Source organism: Citrus clementina, unplaced genomic scaffold (genome assembly GCF_000493195.1).
Source record: "Citrus clementina cultivar Clemenules unplaced genomic scaffold, Citrus_clementina_v1.0 scaffold_6, whole genome shotgun sequence".
NCBI lineage: Eukaryota > Viridiplantae > Streptophyta > Magnoliopsida > Sapindales > Rutaceae > Citrus > Citrus x clementina.
The window spans coordinates 17,561,770-17,580,342 of NW_006262139.1; the positions used below are offsets into that span (position 1 = coordinate 17,561,770).

General features: G+C 33.5%; 2 protein-coding genes across 2 annotated transcripts; both read left to right on the forward strand.

Annotated features, from left to right (window-relative positions):
* Positions 1-11,014: 11,014 nt before the first annotated feature.
* Positions 11,015-11,769, forward strand: LOC18038263 (non-specific lipid-transfer protein). Its single transcript, XM_006429507.2, has 2 exons — positions 11,015-11,446; positions 11,561-11,769. Exons 1-2 carry the CDS (start codon positions 11,103-11,105, stop codon positions 11,568-11,570), a joined length of 354 nt encoding a protein of 117 aa, XP_006429570.1. The 5' UTR covers positions 11,015-11,102; the 3' UTR covers positions 11,571-11,769.
* A 4,264-nt stretch (positions 11,770-16,033) lies between these two features.
* LOC18039872 (non-specific lipid-transfer protein 1) lies at positions 16,034-16,881 on the forward strand. The gene is made up of 2 exons (XM_006429508.2): positions 16,034-16,435; positions 16,603-16,881. Exons 1-2 carry the CDS (start codon positions 16,068-16,070, stop codon positions 16,610-16,612), a joined length of 378 nt encoding a protein of 125 aa, XP_006429571.1. The 5' UTR covers positions 16,034-16,067; the 3' UTR covers positions 16,613-16,881.
* The last annotated feature ends 1,692 nt before the right edge of the window (positions 16,882-18,573 follow it).

The following is an 18,573-nucleotide window of genomic DNA, read 5'->3' on the forward strand; positions in this document are numbered from 1 at the left end:
TAAGGTGTCTATGTTTCCTTTTTTTGCTTTTATTTATCTCATGATGATTAGCATTATGTATTGGAATGTCCAAGGGGCAGCCTCGGCTGTTTTTCGGCGCTCATTCAGGACAATTGTTAAAAACTACAACCCTTCCTTGGTGGTTTTGATGGAACCTCGCATTAGTGGGGTCAAAGCGGATGATTTCATTAAGAAGAGTGGTTTCGACCAGTCCCATCGAGTGGAAGCAGTGGGCTTTGCGGGTGGAATTTGGATTCTTTGGCAGAGTTACATTGAGGTTGAGGTGATGCTGAACCATAGGCAATTTATCCACTTTAAAATATGTAGGAATAATACTTTTATATCTTGGGTAACGGCGGTTTATGCTAGCCCAAACCCGATGTTGCGGAGACAGCTGTGGAAGCATATGGATAGCATTGCTATGTCAATTCAAGGGCCTTGGCTAATTGGTGGGGACTTTAATTCTATATTGTATGCTTCTGAGAAGCAGGGGGGTGCTACACAGAATTCAGGAGTTTGCGGTAATTTCCGGCAGTGGTTTGATGGGTACCGAATTTTTGATCTAAAATTTAAAGGCCCTCGGTTTACTTGGTCTCGTGGACTTCTGTTTAAACGACTTGACAGAGCTCTCTGTAATAGTGATTGGTTAATAAAATTTGCGGACAATTCTGTTCTTCACCTTCCGAAGGTTGCTTCAGATCATAGGCCGGTTCTGGTTCGTTTTGCGGGAGCTGAGTACAGACACCGGGGGACTAGGCCTTTCCGATTTTTGGCACCCTGGCTGACTCATGAACACTTCAATTCTTTTGTTAAGAAAGTTTGGGATCCTCAAGCCCATTATAGAGATGCAGCGTCCCATTTTGTCCAGGCGGTTCAAAAGTGGAATAGAGAGGTGTTTGGAAATATTTTTCAGCGGAAAAGACGGTTAATGGCTCGTATAAATGGGATTCAAGCAGCCTTAGAAAGGTATAACTCCTGAGGGCTTGTGCGGTTAGAGGCTAGGCTTCGGAATGAGTTGGAGACGGTGATAGGGCAAGAGGAAATCTTGTGGTGGCAGAAGTCAAGGAAAGACGAGCTTCTGCACGGGGATAGGAACACGAAGTTTTTTCATCAAAAGATCATTGCAAGACGACGGAGAAATAGAATTGAAGCTATTCAAGATACTTCGGGGAACTGGCTTTATAGTGAGGGAGAGATTCGAAATTATGCTATTGATTATTTTTCGTCCTTATACAAAAGTGAAGTTGCAACCCCTCAAAGTTATCAGGTACCGAATTTATTCCCAGTCTTAAATGCTTATGATTTGGAGAGTACTGTCGTCACAGTTTTAGATGACGAAATTAAAATGGTGATTTTTAGTATGAAACCCCTCAAAGCTCCAGGTACTGATGGTCTGCATGCAATCTTTTACCAATCTCAATGGCCGGTTGTGGGGCCTTCCTTCTGCAAGCTTATAGGTGACATTTTTAGTTCGGGCAAGATCCCCAAAGAAATCAATACTACTCTGTTGGTTTTGATTCCCAAAGTGGAGCACCCCACTAGCCTAAGTATGTTTAGGCCTATTAGTTTGTGCACGGTCGCTTATAAAACAGTGACTAAAATAATTGCTAACCGCTTGCAAGCCTTGTTGCCAGATCTCATAGGCCCCCACCAGACTAGCTTTGTGCCCGGACGCCATATTATTGATAATATTGTTGTTGCTCAAGAAGTAGTTCACTCCATGCGAATGAAAACGGGGAAAAAAGGGTTTATGGCCATCAAGGTGGATTTAGAAAAAGCGTACGATCGAATTAATTGGTCATTTATTTTCGATACTCTACAGCAAACTGGTATCCCGATTCAGTTATCTCGATTAGTCATGGAATGTGTAACTTCGGCTCGGATGAGTATTTTATGGAATGGTGAGGCTACAGCAGAATTTGTCCCGGGGAGAGGAATCCGTCAGGGGGATCCGCTGTCTCCTTATATTTTTGTCTTGTGTATTGAACGGTTGAGCCATGGAATATCACATGCCGTGAGGGAGGGCAGCTGGAAGCCTATTCGGTTGGCCAAGCATGGAACTCCTCTAACGTATTTATTTTTTGCAAATGATTTGCTCTTTTTTGCAGAGGCGTCAATTGATCAGGCGTACACCATTGATGCAGTTTTAGACAATTACTGTCGGAGCTCTGAAGCGAAGGTCAACAAGTCGAAAACTAAAATTTATTTATCTAAGAATGTTGGTTCAAGAGATGCTCAGCTCCTCAGTAATGTGTTGGGGTATTCGGCTACAAATGACTTAGGGTGCTATCTTGGAATGCCTCTCATCCATTCGAGAATAAATAGAGCTACCTACCAATCGATCCTTGATAAGGTGGAAAAGCAGCTCACGGGTTGGAATGCAGCTCACTTATCATTTGCTGGCCGAATTACTTTAGCTCATTCGGTGCTCCAAGCAATGCCAATTTACGCAATGCAGACAACTTTATTACCAGCTCCGGTGCGTGGGAAGCTTGAGCAGTCTTGCCGTCGTTTTATTTGGGATGGGAAGTCGAAGAGCCATAAGATGAGTATGGTGGGCTGGAATAAAATTTGCATGCCGAAAACTAAATGTGGCCTGGGGTTTAAGAAGTTGGGTGTGATGAATCAAGCGTTATTGATGAAGCTGAGTTGGCAAATAGTTTCGAATTCATACAAACGGTGGGTTAAGGTTATCTGCTCAAAGTACGGATTGGATTCTAGACACTTGCCGTTGTCCCTCCCTGAGAAACAAGGTTCTGGAATCTGGAAAGCCATAAAGCACACGTGGTCAGCCACCATGCAGGGAGCTCGCTGGGCTGTTTGTGATGGTTCTCGAACTCGCTTTTGGCTGGACTGCTGGGCAACAAAACAAGGCCCTTTGATCAATCTCGATGTTCATCCAGTGCCTCATGAATTGGTTAATGCTACGGTGAGTGACTTTCTGAACGTGCATGGGGGCTGGAACTAGTCAGCTTTTGAACATTTGCTTCCCAATTCTATCCTGATGCAAATTGCCTCGATAATGCCTCCTAGCTCTCTTCTTGGTGTTGACAAAATTTATTGGCGTTATGAGCCAAGTGGCAACTTTACGGTTCGCTCGGCATATGAGTCCCTCGGTCAGCTGGAACTCACTGCTACTGATAATGCATGGAAGCATGCATGGTCCTGGAAGGGGCCGAAAGCAACTCGCATTTTCCTTTGGCAGGCTTTACATGTGAAATTAAAAACCAAGAGTGAACTATCTAGGCGGCATATTCCGGTCTCTCCAGGTTGTGATCGTTGTGGGGCTCCTCTTGAGGATATTATTCACGTCTTGAGAGATTGTCATTGCATCAAGCGGGTTTGGTTTCGGCTTGTTCCAGCTAGGCATCAATCCTCTTTCTTTCAGTCGTCTTTACGAGATTGGATAATTGCGAATCTACAAAACAAGTGGAACATTCCCTCTCCATTAGCTTGGGAGTGTATTTTCGGCGTAGCGGTGTGGAGATTATGGTATTGGAGGAATCGTTTTATGGTGGAGGGGAAGCTGGCGGATAGCTCAACAGTCTGTGTAGATGTTATGGCCAGAGCTAACGAAATCCATAGATTAAACAACTCTCATATAAGTCAACAGCCGCAGAGGAAGGAGATCTTTATTAGATGGCTGCCACCTCCATGGCCTTGGTGCAAATTGAATACGGATGGATCTTGTAGAAAAGATGAGGGTGCAGGTGCTGGTGGTATTATTCGAGACTCGGTCGGACACTGGCTAGCTGGATTTTGTATGAATATTGGAGAGAGTTCGGTGTTAATGGCGGAACTTTGGGGTCTGTACCAAGGATTACATCTAGCTTGGGAGGCTGGAATAAAACGTCTTTTGGTTGAAGTGGATAGCCTTTGTGTTACTCAATTGGTCTCGAAGCAAGTGGTTGTGCCTAACGAGTTCTATGCTTTGGTCGTTGCTATCCGGGAGATTATTAGTAGAAACTGGCAAGTTTCCATCACCCATATTTATCGGGAAGCCAATTCGGCGGCGGATTTTATGGCAAACATGGCTCACTCATACCCCCATGGATTGCACTTATTTTCTAGCCCGCCTGTGGGTATTTATTCAATTATTGTACAAGACTTATATGGGGTTACTCAACCCCGTCTTATTCCTGTTTAGCTCGCTAGTTTGAGCCCCATCTAATAAAAAAAAAAAAGTTCGAACTTGGAATCTGAGTTGTAAAAAGGCCGCTCCGTACCATTGAAAAAGAGCTTGGCTTAGATAAAATCAAAATTTTGTTTTTATTTATTAAATATTTATACTTATTTATTTTTAGAGTTATTAGTACTCTAAAAATTACACTAAACACTTATTTATAAATTTTTAAAAGGTGGAACTATTTGAATTCACCAATTTTTTCTCTACACGCTTTTTCAACAAGAATTTTATTAATTAAAATTATTTATTTAGTTAACCATTTCTTATATTTCTCATTTCGATTTCACAAATTCTCATCAATTTGTTTATATATATATATTTTAGCTGTAAATAATTGATATCACAAATTAAGAAGAACAAAATCCACTATTTTAAATTAAACATCAACAATTTTTTATCAATTATGAGAGTTAATAAATATTGAGAAATTAAGTTTCACTAAGGACAAAAGTTAATGAATATAAAAAAAAAAATTCTTATATATAGAAAGAGTGATGTAGAGATCATAATCTGATAAGAAAGACCAAAAAAATAAATTTAAAAGAGGGTGAAATTGAGCGTTTAGTTTGCTTAATGTGAAAATAGAGAGAGAATATGCAATCCTAAGCTAAAGAGAAAGAAATTACTAAATGGTAATTTTGAGATATTTAAATTTTAATTTTTTTATGGTGAATTTATTTTTTAAAATGGGTGTAAAAAGAAATTGGGTGGGTTCAGATAGCCCACTCACTCATTTTAAAAAATTAATTTTTAAAAAGTCCTTACTTAAACCTTTCATTGTCTTTTATTTACAGTGCACACCTATAAAAATATTCAATTCACCAAAAGGGGGAGAAAAAGAAGACATCTTCAATTCCTTCTGTAGAAAAATTTTCAAGTACTTATTCAAGTCCATCAAATTCGTTTTTTTTTTTTAAAAAAAAAAAAAACTCATTTTCTTAAACAAACAAAGAAGAAATAACTAAATTAATTCCAAACTTATGATTTATCTAAACCGACTCAGCTTCAATCTTAAAAAATTAGCCATCAACCGGCAAGTTGAGTAAAAACCTTACGAGGAAGTGCCAGAAATATTATACTAAAAATAGAAGCATAGATGCATGAGATGAAACTAATTTTAGGAAGTAATCAATGAAGTTAACGAACCATCACCAAATTTTGCCAACTTAACAGCAGTTTGCTAGATCTTACGAAGCTGAAAAGCGATTGGAGCAATTAACTGTTTATTTACTGAAAAATCAAAAGGGTACGTAATAGCTTCTTTGTAAATAGTTGTACGACTTTTAGGTTTTAAGGAAGAAGAATTGTTTATATGTTAGAAAGATTTTACTAATTATATGGGTATCTAAAGTAATTATGTTTTATTTACTCATAATAGATTGTTCCTTCTAATAGATCACATCATAGGTAATTTTTAATAAATTATTTTATTAAAATAAGAGAGCTCGATTAATTTTTAAATTGTAAATAGTCCTACCCTTTGTTCAATTAAGTAAGAAATATATACCAACACAATTTAAACTAAAAAAAAAAACTCTTTATTTGGTTACATTTATTTTTCTAATGGAACAAAGTAGGAAAATAAAACAGAAAAAGACCTCATATGTTGGGTTATTTCTTTTTAAACATTTAACATTTATATTGACTTAATTAACCGATCATGTTCTGTTTATTCTCAAAATTTATATAGTTAGTCATGGATAAAAATCCGGTTGCAATTGCAAATTAAGTTGAAGGCATTTCATTCCTAATTACTGCAGCGTGTCCACTATCCTGGACATTTGTCTCCAAGCGTAATAAATTAATTTTTTTCTCATTTTGAAAAGGGTTAGTTATCTTTGGGTGACACATATTTTGATAAATTTCAAAAAGATGACACGTGTTTTAAAAATACTCGAGTCAATCATTAATTTTAATGTAAACAGTAAATTAATTACAAAATAATATTTTTGCCCCTAGAATTAATTATAAAATAATGTCTATGTCCGTATAATAGCTACAAAATGATATTTATATCCCCACAATTAGTTATAAAATATGTTTTTCCCCCTACTCAATTATTTTTTATTTTTTAAATAAAAATTTCATCTAAGTGTAATTAGCAGACTTTTTTTGGTTAAATCAAATAAATATTTTTAAAAAGTTTCTTGTTGAATCAAACTTTGCCGTATTTAATAAGAAAATTTTGTTTGATTCAACAAGAATTTTTTTTTTTAAAAAAAGATTGCATGATTTAACGAAAAAAACCCGTTGATACACTTAGATATAATTTTTTATAATTTTTCTACTTAAAAGATAAAAAATAATTGAGTAGGGATAAAAACATATTTTGTAACTAATTGTAGGACTAGAAATGTCATTTTGCAGCTACTATAGGGGCATAAATGTCATTTTATAATTAATTATGGGGCAGAAATGTCATTTTATAATTAATTTACTGTTTACATTAAAGTTAACGGTAAAGTTAACGGTTTGTTGCTGCTCGAGTATTTTAAAAACACGTGTTACCTTTTTAAAAATTTTCAAAACATGTGTCACCTAGAGGTAATTAATCCTTTTAAAAATTTAAGTTGTGCTTGTTTTTTAATTTTCGATCTGAATAGGTCTGAAATTGATTGAAGTATGATCGGATGTGAGTAAAAATTTTTGAATTATATTTTTTTAGTATCTGAATATATATAAGATACATCTTATTTATTTTTATAAATAAAAGTATCTAAAATATAGTTATTTGATATTTATGTTCTCATAAGTCAAAATGTATAAAGAGATTAGGTTTTATAGTTAAGAAAATAAATATATTTAATATAAATATATTTAGGATATAATATTTACTTTTCATTCAAACGTTTATCTATCTAGATAAAAGTCACAAAATTTTAGTTTTTTATTCAAATGTAAATGTCTTAAAATTAATTATAATTAAGTTACAAAAACACAAACAAACAAACTTTTTTAAAATTTGAAATTGATAAAATTTCGGACTTCGGTCGTTTAACAAAAAAGTCTCACTTCTGTTGTGAGCGACGTTACTTTCAAATTAACTTCTTTGTTTAACACATGGCATCACATGTGGGCAAGTGGCAAGCTCTCTTTCATCATGCATACCATATCTGAGGGCTGGTGGCTCTGTGCCACCGGCTTGCAGTGGAGTCAAGAGTCTTAATGCGGCGGCCAACACAACACCCAACCGCCAGGCGACGCGCAGGTGCTTGAAATCTGCGCCCGGCAGCATCCTCGGTGTCAACTACGCCCTTGCAGCTGGCCTCCCTAGCGAGTAGCGAGCGCGGTGTCAAAGTTCCTTACCCGATTAGCCCAAACTCCGACTGTGCCAAGTAATTACTAGTTCTCTAATTATATCACATATATATACATATAACATGTATAAGAACATAACTGATATTACATTGTGTATGATTCGTTAATTATTTTATTATTTAAAAAGTGGATTATTAATTTACGATTTGTTGCTGTATATATTGTAGGGTGAATTGAGATTATTGGAGGAGTTATAATCTGCATCAAGATACACTATATAAAATGGGAGTTACTGTTTACTTGTTAGCAGGGATGGCAAAACATCGGGTTGGGTCGGGTAATTCCACAATCATTTTAGTCATACACAATTCAATTCAACAACTCAACATAAAAAAAAAAAAAAAAAACTCATGTCTTATACAAATAAAAATACAATACAATTAAATTAAAAACACACAATGTGTGATGTTGTGAGGATGTGTTGTGTCCGTATGTTAACTTGTGTTAGTTTTTTTTTTTTTAAATAAGGTCGGGTCGGGTCGGGTAGGCATTAAACCCGACCCAGACCCTAAATTTGTTCGGGCCTTAAAATCTTGGCCCTAACCCGACCCTAAACTTGAAAATTTGGGTCAAAGCCCTAAAAATTAGAGTCGGGTCAATCGGGCCAAAATTAGGGTCGGGCTAAATTGCCAAGCCTACTTGTTAGGGACTCTCCTTGATTAAGAAATTAATAAGTGATGGTATTTGTTATCGTATTAGAACTTCATCAGAGTGAAAATTCCACCATTAAAAATAGGAAATTAATTGTGAAATCATAGATAAAGTATATTCCATTGGATTGCATTCTCTAATTAAAAATAAGAAATGTATATGAAAGTTCTTATCTTGTCACTTCCTTAACCAATTAGACTACCGATGCATCTTCTAATTATAAAGTATGAAATATATGTAAAATTTATCTTTTAACAACCTTAAACAACTAGACTACGGTGAGTGTTCGTTAATTAGATAGTTTTGTTGTTCGATTTTACAATCCAAAATACATATCTAACTAGTTAAGAGAATCCAAGATTTTACTTACTAGTTAAACATTTTATCACAAGTGAATTGAGATATTACAACACATTCATAATTTAACATAAAAAGTTCAAATAATGACCTTATTAACACTAGAAAGTGTACATTTAATAAAGATTAAAATTATTTTTTTTCACTTATAGTGTTGATAACACTAACAATTTCATCGCATTTACAAATTCTAACCTATTTTATAAATCATCTATTTTTATTTATTTTTTAGTATGATTTTTGTATTTTATAGGTAAATTCCTAAATTCATAATACTTGAATCAGAAAAATTAGATACCCTTATAGTTAAAGTAATCAACCATTTTTAATTCGTCATGACCCAAACACATTCTAAGATATGATGAAGTTTCAAAATATTAATTTAGATGACTTCATTCTCCAGAAATCAAGTATATCCAAAGGTACCCGCATCATTCATTTCAGAAGCCATATACATTCATTTATAAGCAAATTTATTAAGTTAAAAAATTGACAAATGGACAATGTAGTTATTTTAAAATAAAATTGACGTATTGTATTCTCATGGGGTAATTGTATTACAATGGATGTATTCAAGATTTTCTCCTTCATCCAATCATCCCTTATAAGAAAAATGTATTTAATTAGGTAAACTTCTTAAATTATCTCCAAACAGAGCACGAGCAAAGTGTTGAGGACCGAATATTTCATTATCTACTCTTTCTAGACTTTAACCTCTAAAATTTTATCTCTATAATTGTTGATTCCCTAAATTTTAAATTATGGCATCGCTTCTGTGCACAGTGAAATCAAGAGCGTTCATTTCATTAATAGCACTAGCCAGAGGTCGGAATCACGCTCTTTTGTATTATAACCGATGAATATAGCTTATAAGTAACTATATTATGATTTCCCGACTGTTTCTATGCGAGAACCAATTAGTATGCTTGTGTAGCAAAAATGATTATTGTGCAAAGAAATTAATTAACTGACAAAAGATTCTCTTGGTTTAATTTTATTACCATTGCAAATCGTAAATTAATTTCTTTCGTTACGAGTCTTACCTGCTCTATGCTTCTCAATAATGACTTTCATGTGGAGGATATGCAAGATTCTCCTATTGTATTTATTTCTCATATATAGTGGGTTAGGATAAATCATTTTAATACATAGCTAAATAATGTAAAATATTAAAGAATAAATTTGATAGACTTATTTACTATGTGATCAAATATGATGTTAATGAATTTAATTTTGAATACACTCTCTATGTAGTAGGTAGTATATTATGGATAAGTATAACTTTATAATGTGTTATTGCGGCTTACAATGGGATGAATAATTTTATAACTAATATACGAGGATCTTCACATTAGTATATACGTGACTTTAGCACATTGGAATTCACTTTTTGTCATTGTCTATTCTCGGTTAAGAGTGTGTGTGGCTCTCATCATCTCTCTCCCTCTCATTTGCTTTTGCTTTTGTGTGTATGATGATGAAACTGTAATTTGTAGTTGATTTCGAATAAAATAGGCTTTTGATTCAGCAACATTTCAAGTGATCAACAACAACTCATGAATGGCATATCAGGATAACAAATGTATCCTCCCTCTCAAGACGTGTTTGATTGTGAATACAAAGATCATGGGATTATCCTTTTAAAAAAACAATTTAGCGATATATGGTGAAAATAATTTAGCAGTTCGTTATTGTTTAAAATCTAAGTTAATCTTGCTAATGATTCTAATAATTATTTTATGAATTATGCAGACATAAGTCAACTTCTATAGAGAATTTGGCATGCATTTTATTGAAATACAGAATAAACTTATAACGATATAAACTTGTATATAATTAATTTATTATTTTTAATTTTTACGATGTTATAAAATAACTTTTGTCGTAGTTTATTAATGTACAGAATTCTCTTATTGAAATTTTTTGTAACAAACATGGATCTTATTAAATTACAATCAATATAACTTACAATACTTGTAACATGACAATGAATTCCATTGACATATCACAAATTTTTACATATTTATAAGGACTGTAAATTACATTAATTATAACTTAATAAAATCCAACAAAGCATATGCGAATCATTTTTTGACCATAACTAATAACTACGGGTTGGTCAGGTAGTCCTTTACATGACCAAAATTAATGTCACCGACCCGGAAGTATGTACGGCCATCGATCATTTAATTTTTCTACTTAACATGTGTCGGTCGTATATGAATGATTGGAATGATGATGCACTCGTCAAATAAATACGTGGGACTCATAAATTGGGAGAGTGTGTTAAGACTCGAGGTACACGTTACATATTACTTTACATAGTTGTACACTTGTACCCTCTAGCCTCAGAAATTAATTTAATTTGCGACAGCATTGTTTAAATTGCACAACCATAACCGTATTTGAAAATGAAAGCATTAAATCAAACTCAACTCCCAACTAAGTTAACCACACACTTCGTATTCCTAATCGTATATAAATACGAGGCCCGAGCTACCATAATCCTCACACAACATACAACGACCTGAAGAAAAGTTCCAAGTTAAGCAACATTCTCATTTCTCAGAGCTAATTAAGAACATTATACATGGCTCTTAAGCTTGCTTGTGCTGTGCTGCTAATGTGCATGGTGATGGGTGCGCCCATTGCCCAAGCTGCCGTCACATGTGGCCAAGTGACAAGCTCTCTTCAAGCGTGCATGCCATATGTGACGGGCCCCGGTGGAGGCGCTGTGCCGCCAGCCTGCTGTAGCGGGATTAAGAGTCTTAACTCCGCAGCCACCACCACACCCGACCGCCAGAGCGTTTGCAACTGCTTGAAAACCGCTGCTGGCTCCATCAGAAACCTCAACCTCAACCTCGCTTCTGGCCTCCCACGCCAGTGTGGCGTCAACATTCCTTACCAAATCAGCCCATCCGTTGACTGCAGCAGGTAATTATATATTCAGCATTAAATCATATTTTATTGTATATATTGTACGTGCATGACTCATTAATTTCTCCTTCACAAAATTGTTTAATGATTTTTTTTTTGGTTCTGTTGCAGAGTGAGATGAAGATCTTGGAAAAGAGAATATATGCTGAAGTATTATTATATATAATATGAATATAAAATGGAATAATAAAGTGGGTGATATGGACTCTCCTAGGTCAAGAGAGTATTAGTACTATGCATCTATCATATATGTACCAGAGTGTCATCCACCGAGTCCCTTGCCACGATTCTCATATATAATATACTACTTTGTTATTTAATGGCTTCTGTTTCTTACACTTCTTATTTGATTAATTTCTTGGCTTATATTTAAAAATTACTGATCATGATACAATTCCTTAAAAGGAATTAAATTAATAATTAACTATGTCCACATGAACTATGAAATCACTTGGCACATATACAGTCAGACAAAAACTATCTGAATTGTATTTTCGAGGTTTATCAAGATAATCAGCCAACATTTCAACTGAATTAACTGCTATTTATTATTCTCCGCAAAAAAGTGAGCAAACAAAAAGTTTAGAGAAGAAATGTAATAACGGCAATTCAGCCATCTAGTTCGCAACTGCCAAGTAGGAGCTAATGACGAGATTGTTTTATTTGTTAAATAAATTATTAACAAATAAAGTTTTTTTTAATGACCAAATAAAATTGAAAAAGAAGAAGTTGTGATAATGGCAAAATTTTAATTTTAGCATAGGTTAAAGTTGAAAATTGGAATTAACTTAAATCCAGAGAGCGCACAAATGAACATGTTTTCTTTTTTTTTTGACATATTCCCTCCTACGTATTATAAGTTTTCTCCTTTGATATATAAATTAAACAAGCCCATGCAACTGCAAGATGTCCACGATTGATTAATGATTGATCTGGATCCCAATTTCATAATTAGTTGAAGTATAATAAAAATTAAATCTTTTATGGAACGTGTTAGTGGTAGAATTTGGGTCATCCGATTAGAGCGTGACATGCGTGCAGCAACCCTCGTGACCAATTGGACCTTGCAAAATGTGAAGAGAAAATTCAAAGGATAAGGAAAAATGGAAAGATCTCAAGAAAAGTACATGCGCCACCTTATTAATCTAAAACAGAAAATGTCTCCTAAAATGCCTTAAGGTTGCTACATAATAATGGAGGACCATGTGATCATAATAATGACCTATTCACCAAAACTACACATCATTATAATGGTCCCTATGTGGATCTCCTCAACAATCACATGCACCAAGAGTAAGAGAGGGAATCACCCCAATTGTAATCTGACCTATCAATAGAGGAGTCAACTACTCTAAAAGCTCAATTGACTCATTTATAATAAAGCAATCAGAGATTAAGACGTGTTATCAAAGATAGTCTCTCAGCTAGCACATGTCTGGCCCTAAAGAGGCTAAAACACTCAAATTAGATAATCAAATTATCCAAAAGCCCTTACCTGAGAAGGGGAATGACTTATTACACTTGCACGTGTCTAAAAAGACATTAACATGTTCTCAAGGACACTCCCTGTATAATCTCAACAAAACATGTTCAACTTAGCTTCCTCATAACTCTCAATTTTTTATTGATATTATGGTTTTTCAAAAACCCATCACTCTCTCCAACACTTATCTGACTTGGTCGTCAAACTGCCGTCATTGGCCATCATTGGCGTCGCCTTTAATGATTGTTTTCTCTTATTTTCAAGTCCATCCCAATTCTATTAACCTTCAAAAAATTGTTACAAGACAAATCAACCCATACTATTATCAAAACTATCTCTTAAAAACAAAATATCATAATGTTTTGGGCTGAACCAAAATCAAATAAAAAATGTAACGTACCTTGTTAGTACAAATCAATGATGATTTTTATTTTTTCTAAAGTTTTATTACTTACTCTTTTCTCTATGATATACTTAATATCTGACGTTGTTATAGGTTTGAAGAGAGTTTTTTTTTTCTTTTTTTAAATTGAATTTAAGTTCAAGCTCTTTTTGCTACTTAGGAGAAATCCAATCTTCTAGATTTTTTTTTTCTAATTATTGAATTTAAGGTGTTTCAAGCTCTTTTCATATTTTGGAGAAGTCAAATCTTCTAGACTATGCGTCTAAGTGTCATCAGCTTGTTTATCGTAATCTTGTGTGGTATAGAATATGTGTAATAATATAATTCCTGTTAAATTCTAAGATAATTTTATTTTTACTTTAAAAAAATGATTTTTTTAATGACTTGAGATTTTGTGTGTTATGATATATTAAACAATAAAAATTTTAATCTCAATCATACATTATTAATGGAGAGAATGACACGAGTTCCTTAAATATTCTCACTTTTATTACATTCAATCCCAATTGGCTAATACTTTTCATTACCTATTACATCTTGCTGTTAAGACGGTTAAAAAAAAATCTGATGTGTTTTTATTACCTATTATGCACTCTCTATCACTTTATTGTGATATGTTTTCAAAAGGTATTAAAATTTTTCTATGTTAAAAAGTCAAATTCAATCATTTAAAAATAATGTTTGAATGTGAAGGCTACAACATCAAAGATGTAATGAGTAATTAATAAAATTTAAGGATGTAAACAAGTAATAGAAATAATTATTATTAAAAACATTTAAAGTTCATTCTTATTTATCAAATAGTATATACAGAGTGCGTTGGCACACTATATTACATTATACTCTATTAGATATATTACATTAGGATGCATTGCATTAAGTTATAATGCAATATTATGTTTGGTGTAGTATGGACGGTATAATATAAAATAATATTATTTTATATTAATATATAAATTTAAATATTATTTTATATTAATATATAAATTTAATTAATATTATTTAAATTTATTAATATTATGTTTGGTACATTTTCTTATTGTTCTTGATTCAATTCTTTAAGTCGGATAAAAAATAACGACATAAATATGAAAATTTAACGATAAAATTGAAATAAAATACAAATTAATTGACTCAGAATAACAATTCATGAACTATTCTACTCCAAACTTGTCCAATTAATATCATGTTCGGACATGTATTAAAGTTGAATGTGGAAGCACACTTAAAAAAAAAAGATGAATGCGGAAGCAAAGTCGCAAAACGAATTAATTTGACGTCTACGGCATTCATGATTCTCTTTTATCATGATATATATTGATTGTTTCATTATAGAGTAATTATGCTAACCCACAATATTACACACATAATCAATAACATTCAATTTTATCAGACCACTTGGTGCCACCCAAGAATAAGAATACAAAGCAGCAGAACCCCACAATTTTTTTTTCCTTAATATCAGCTAATTCCAAATTTTGACACTTAAGTCAGTGGTCGTGAGGTTGATATCAAATTCAGTGGTCGTGAGGCTGACACATTAAGAATCAAATAGAGTTTTTTTTTTTTAAAAAAAATTTTAAAAAGAAAAAATTAAATGCGCATTTCATTACTCCCTTTAATCTTTTACATAGGCTTAGCTAACTACTCTGGGCCTCAGTAAAAATGAACCCTGTAATTACAGTAAGTTCCATTTGGGCTTCGACAGATACAGCCTGAGCCCGAGTGTGAACCCGAACTGAGATTGAAACCCTGAAACGGGCAACATGGTTTTCTTCAGAGACCAGCCAAAGCAAAACAAACATTAACCATGTGAATTAGTTTGTCACTATTATTAATTAATTCACACCGGCTGTTGACCAAATTGACCCACGCTTGAACAATTATAGTTTCCACCTTGAAGATCCCCTTTATCATTGTGACCCTTTTCCTTGGATATTATTTAGTGATGCCCACCTTGAAGAGCATAAATTACTGAATCGGCAGCAAATGTGTTTTCTCAAATAAGAACTTAGCATAATTCCTAGTATATATTTAGCTATAGACAAATGTTAATTTCTTGAAGGATATTGTCAAGGCTCACCATATCTCTTTTCAAAAATATTGCCATTTCATTGAACCCAAGAGCTAGCTACTCTAGCATATGACCTAAAAGGGCAAAAAATAAAGAAGTAAATTGTATTTTTGTGTTCATTACTTTTTTTGAAAGCTGTAATTGATGGTGATTAGACAAAAATAAAAAAAAAAGGTAATTAACTGTTAATTTTATAATATTAATCACGAATGAACGTGTAGGAAGAATAAAAAAAGAAAAAAGAAAAAAAAAGTACTAATAAGTTTAGCTGGCTTACAAAATTCAAATTCATGTGCATATCTCTTGTCTGCCTATTTCTTCATAAATGAACTTTCCCCGCTGTAGTTGCAGGTGAAAATTACTAAATGAGTACTGTCAGTCACCTACCCACAGTATTCAATCTTTGAATTTTATTTGCTACTACAATAAGCTAGCTCTACTCTCTTTTTGACTGGACCCAATTTTTCAGGAGTGGTAAAAAACTTGATTCAATTCCATAAATCACAGCATTTAACACGCTCAACCACAATTCATGAATCGCAATGAATTCAATCAACCACCTCAGATACTCTCACTTAAATACACACCATTATTTTACCTTCTATATATATCAACACACCAACGCTCAGTGTTGCTCAACACAAGCTAGGGTATCATAATGGCTAGCTCCGTAATGCTGATGAAACTTGTGACAGGCTGCATCTTGGTGCTTGTTTGCTTGATGGGCAGTGCGTTCGTGTCCACCAAAGCACAAGTAACATGCCGCACGGTGGTGAATGACTTGTCTCCATGCATATCCTACGTGTCATACGGCGGGGCCGTGACGACGAACTGTTGCAACGGAGTGAGGACACTCTACAATGCCGCTCGGTCCACAGCTGACCGTCAGACCGTGTGTACGTGCTTGAAACAAGCTGTCAGTGGAATCTCGTACACCAGGTACCAGCTCGGACTCGCAGCTGGACTTCCCGGCAAATGTGGACTCAACATTCCTTACCAGATCAGCCCTTCTACTGACTGCAGCAGGTATGTATGCATATATGTAAATGTATATGTATGTGTATGTGTGTGTGTGTGTGCGTGTGCGTGTATCATGTGCTATATATTATTGTAATTTGATGTTTTTGGTTTCTGATATTTTCTGTTTTGATCTTTTTGTTTATTAACTTTTTCTTTTTTTGTGATTTTTGCAGGGTGCAGTGAGAATGATGAACTAGTAGCCATCAGTTATGACGCTGTGTGCTTGGATAATTAAGCATGGGGTGAGAGAATAAGAGTGCTGCGCTTCTGTTTGATGGTGTGTTAGTGTTAAATAGAAGTTGTTAGCGTCATCTGGTGGGATTTATGTTGTCTCATGTTTTGTTAGGTTCTGTCCCAACCATAAGTACTAAAGAATAAGATTTTGTAAGTTACGTTTATGGAGTGACATTTTGTTATTATGTGTTATAATGAGCTCAGCACTTGGCTTTTTATTTCTTTTTTTTTTAATTATAATAATTTTCAGGACATGATTTACATACATACATACATACATACATATAATAAAGAAAAATAGTGGGGAAAGAAATAGTACAGAACTAGTCAAATTCATGAAGAACCCATATTTAGGCATCCCCAAGAGTCTTCAAGCCAGTTTTTGGCAATTGTGGAAGGGGGTGTATCCGACGAAAAAGAATCTGAAGTTGTGACCAATCAGCCACAGTCTGCCCTTTTTTTTATTTTATTTTATATGGGAACAATAAAAATTCAAATGCTGGATACACAAGCGCCAAGGTGGTTGAAAATCGGGTTTCATATTCCATTTACTAGAAAGTAAAGATTGAAATGAATTTGTTTCCCTGATTCGATCAAAATATATATTTTTATATCAAAATATAAAAATTCAAATCCTGAATACACAAGCGCCATCGACTACTTATTCGGGAACGAGGAGGAAAACAGTGTGTTGGGATATTATTAAATGATATCTTCACCAAAGATGCATACAATATTTTAGAGTATAACTAGGAATATTCCTTAATTTTTTTTTTCAGAATATATCTAGACTTCTATTAGCTTCACCAACTAATCAAGTAACAAATCTCTTGTAAAACTTAAACCTAAACCTTATTATTTTTTTCAGATCTAGAGCTGAAAAACTTCAAATCTATTATAAAAAAAGTACATGCATCTTGATGGATAATAGTAGTAACAATGTTTGCATGAAGCAAAAGTAGAGGTGGTAAAATAAGTTAGGATACAAATATAACACAACTTTTTCGTATTGACAAATATTGACAGATTAATAAATAGATTAATTAATGACAAGACATGAGAAATAATTGTGTTGAATCCGTACTGGACCATCTCAACACAATTACATGTTTATGAGACAAATATCAATTAATATGTGGTAATATTATTTTAAAAAAATTAATTAATGTATACACTGACACTAAATTAATTATTTATGCCCTATCCTTATTATATTGTAATCTTGTTCATGTTATATTTCCGTCATGTTCATTTATTTGTGACTTATTTTTAAGAATAATATTGATAAGTTTATTATTTTTTAATTTAATTTTCAATTTTTTATTAAATATGGTAAACAGGTCAATATGATTAACATGACTAATGAACGAGTTGTATCCATGTTTTGATGTTTCAACACGATTAATAAATGAGTCATATTTGTATTTGGTTAAATTTATCGCAACACAAACATGACACGTTTATACAAATTGACAATCCTAAGCAGAAGCTGTGAATACACAACCATAGAAAGAACTACCTTCACAGATGAAGTAGAAGGAGATCTACCTTCAGGAGCAGATCTGCATACAAATTAGTATGGACCATTGATTGTGCTAAAAAAAATTATTTTCACATTAATTTTTTTAAAAAATTATGTTTGAGCGACGGTAAATTTATAAATAAATTTTAATATTAGCAAATGCTAAGTTATATTTAACTATAATTTACACCACTCACACACATTTTACGGGCCCACACTGATGTTATTGTTCGTGTGAGTGGTGTAAGTTACAACCAAATGTAACTTATGGGCTCCCTTTGACATTAGTGTCAATTTTATAAATTGCTAATTTTATTATAGTTTTTACCTCCAATGAATTAATTTTTTAGTTCCACCCTGTTTACCTTCACCCATGAAGTTGAAGAAA

Coding starts and splice junctions, on each gene's coding strand:
- LOC18038263 (XM_006429507.2), top strand. CDS start 11,103: ATGGCTCTTAAGCTTGCTTGTGCTGTGCTGCTAATGTGCATGGTGATG.
- LOC18039872 (XM_006429508.2), top strand. CDS start 16,068: ATGGCTAGCTCCGTAATGCTGATGAAACTTGTGACAGGCTGCATCTTG.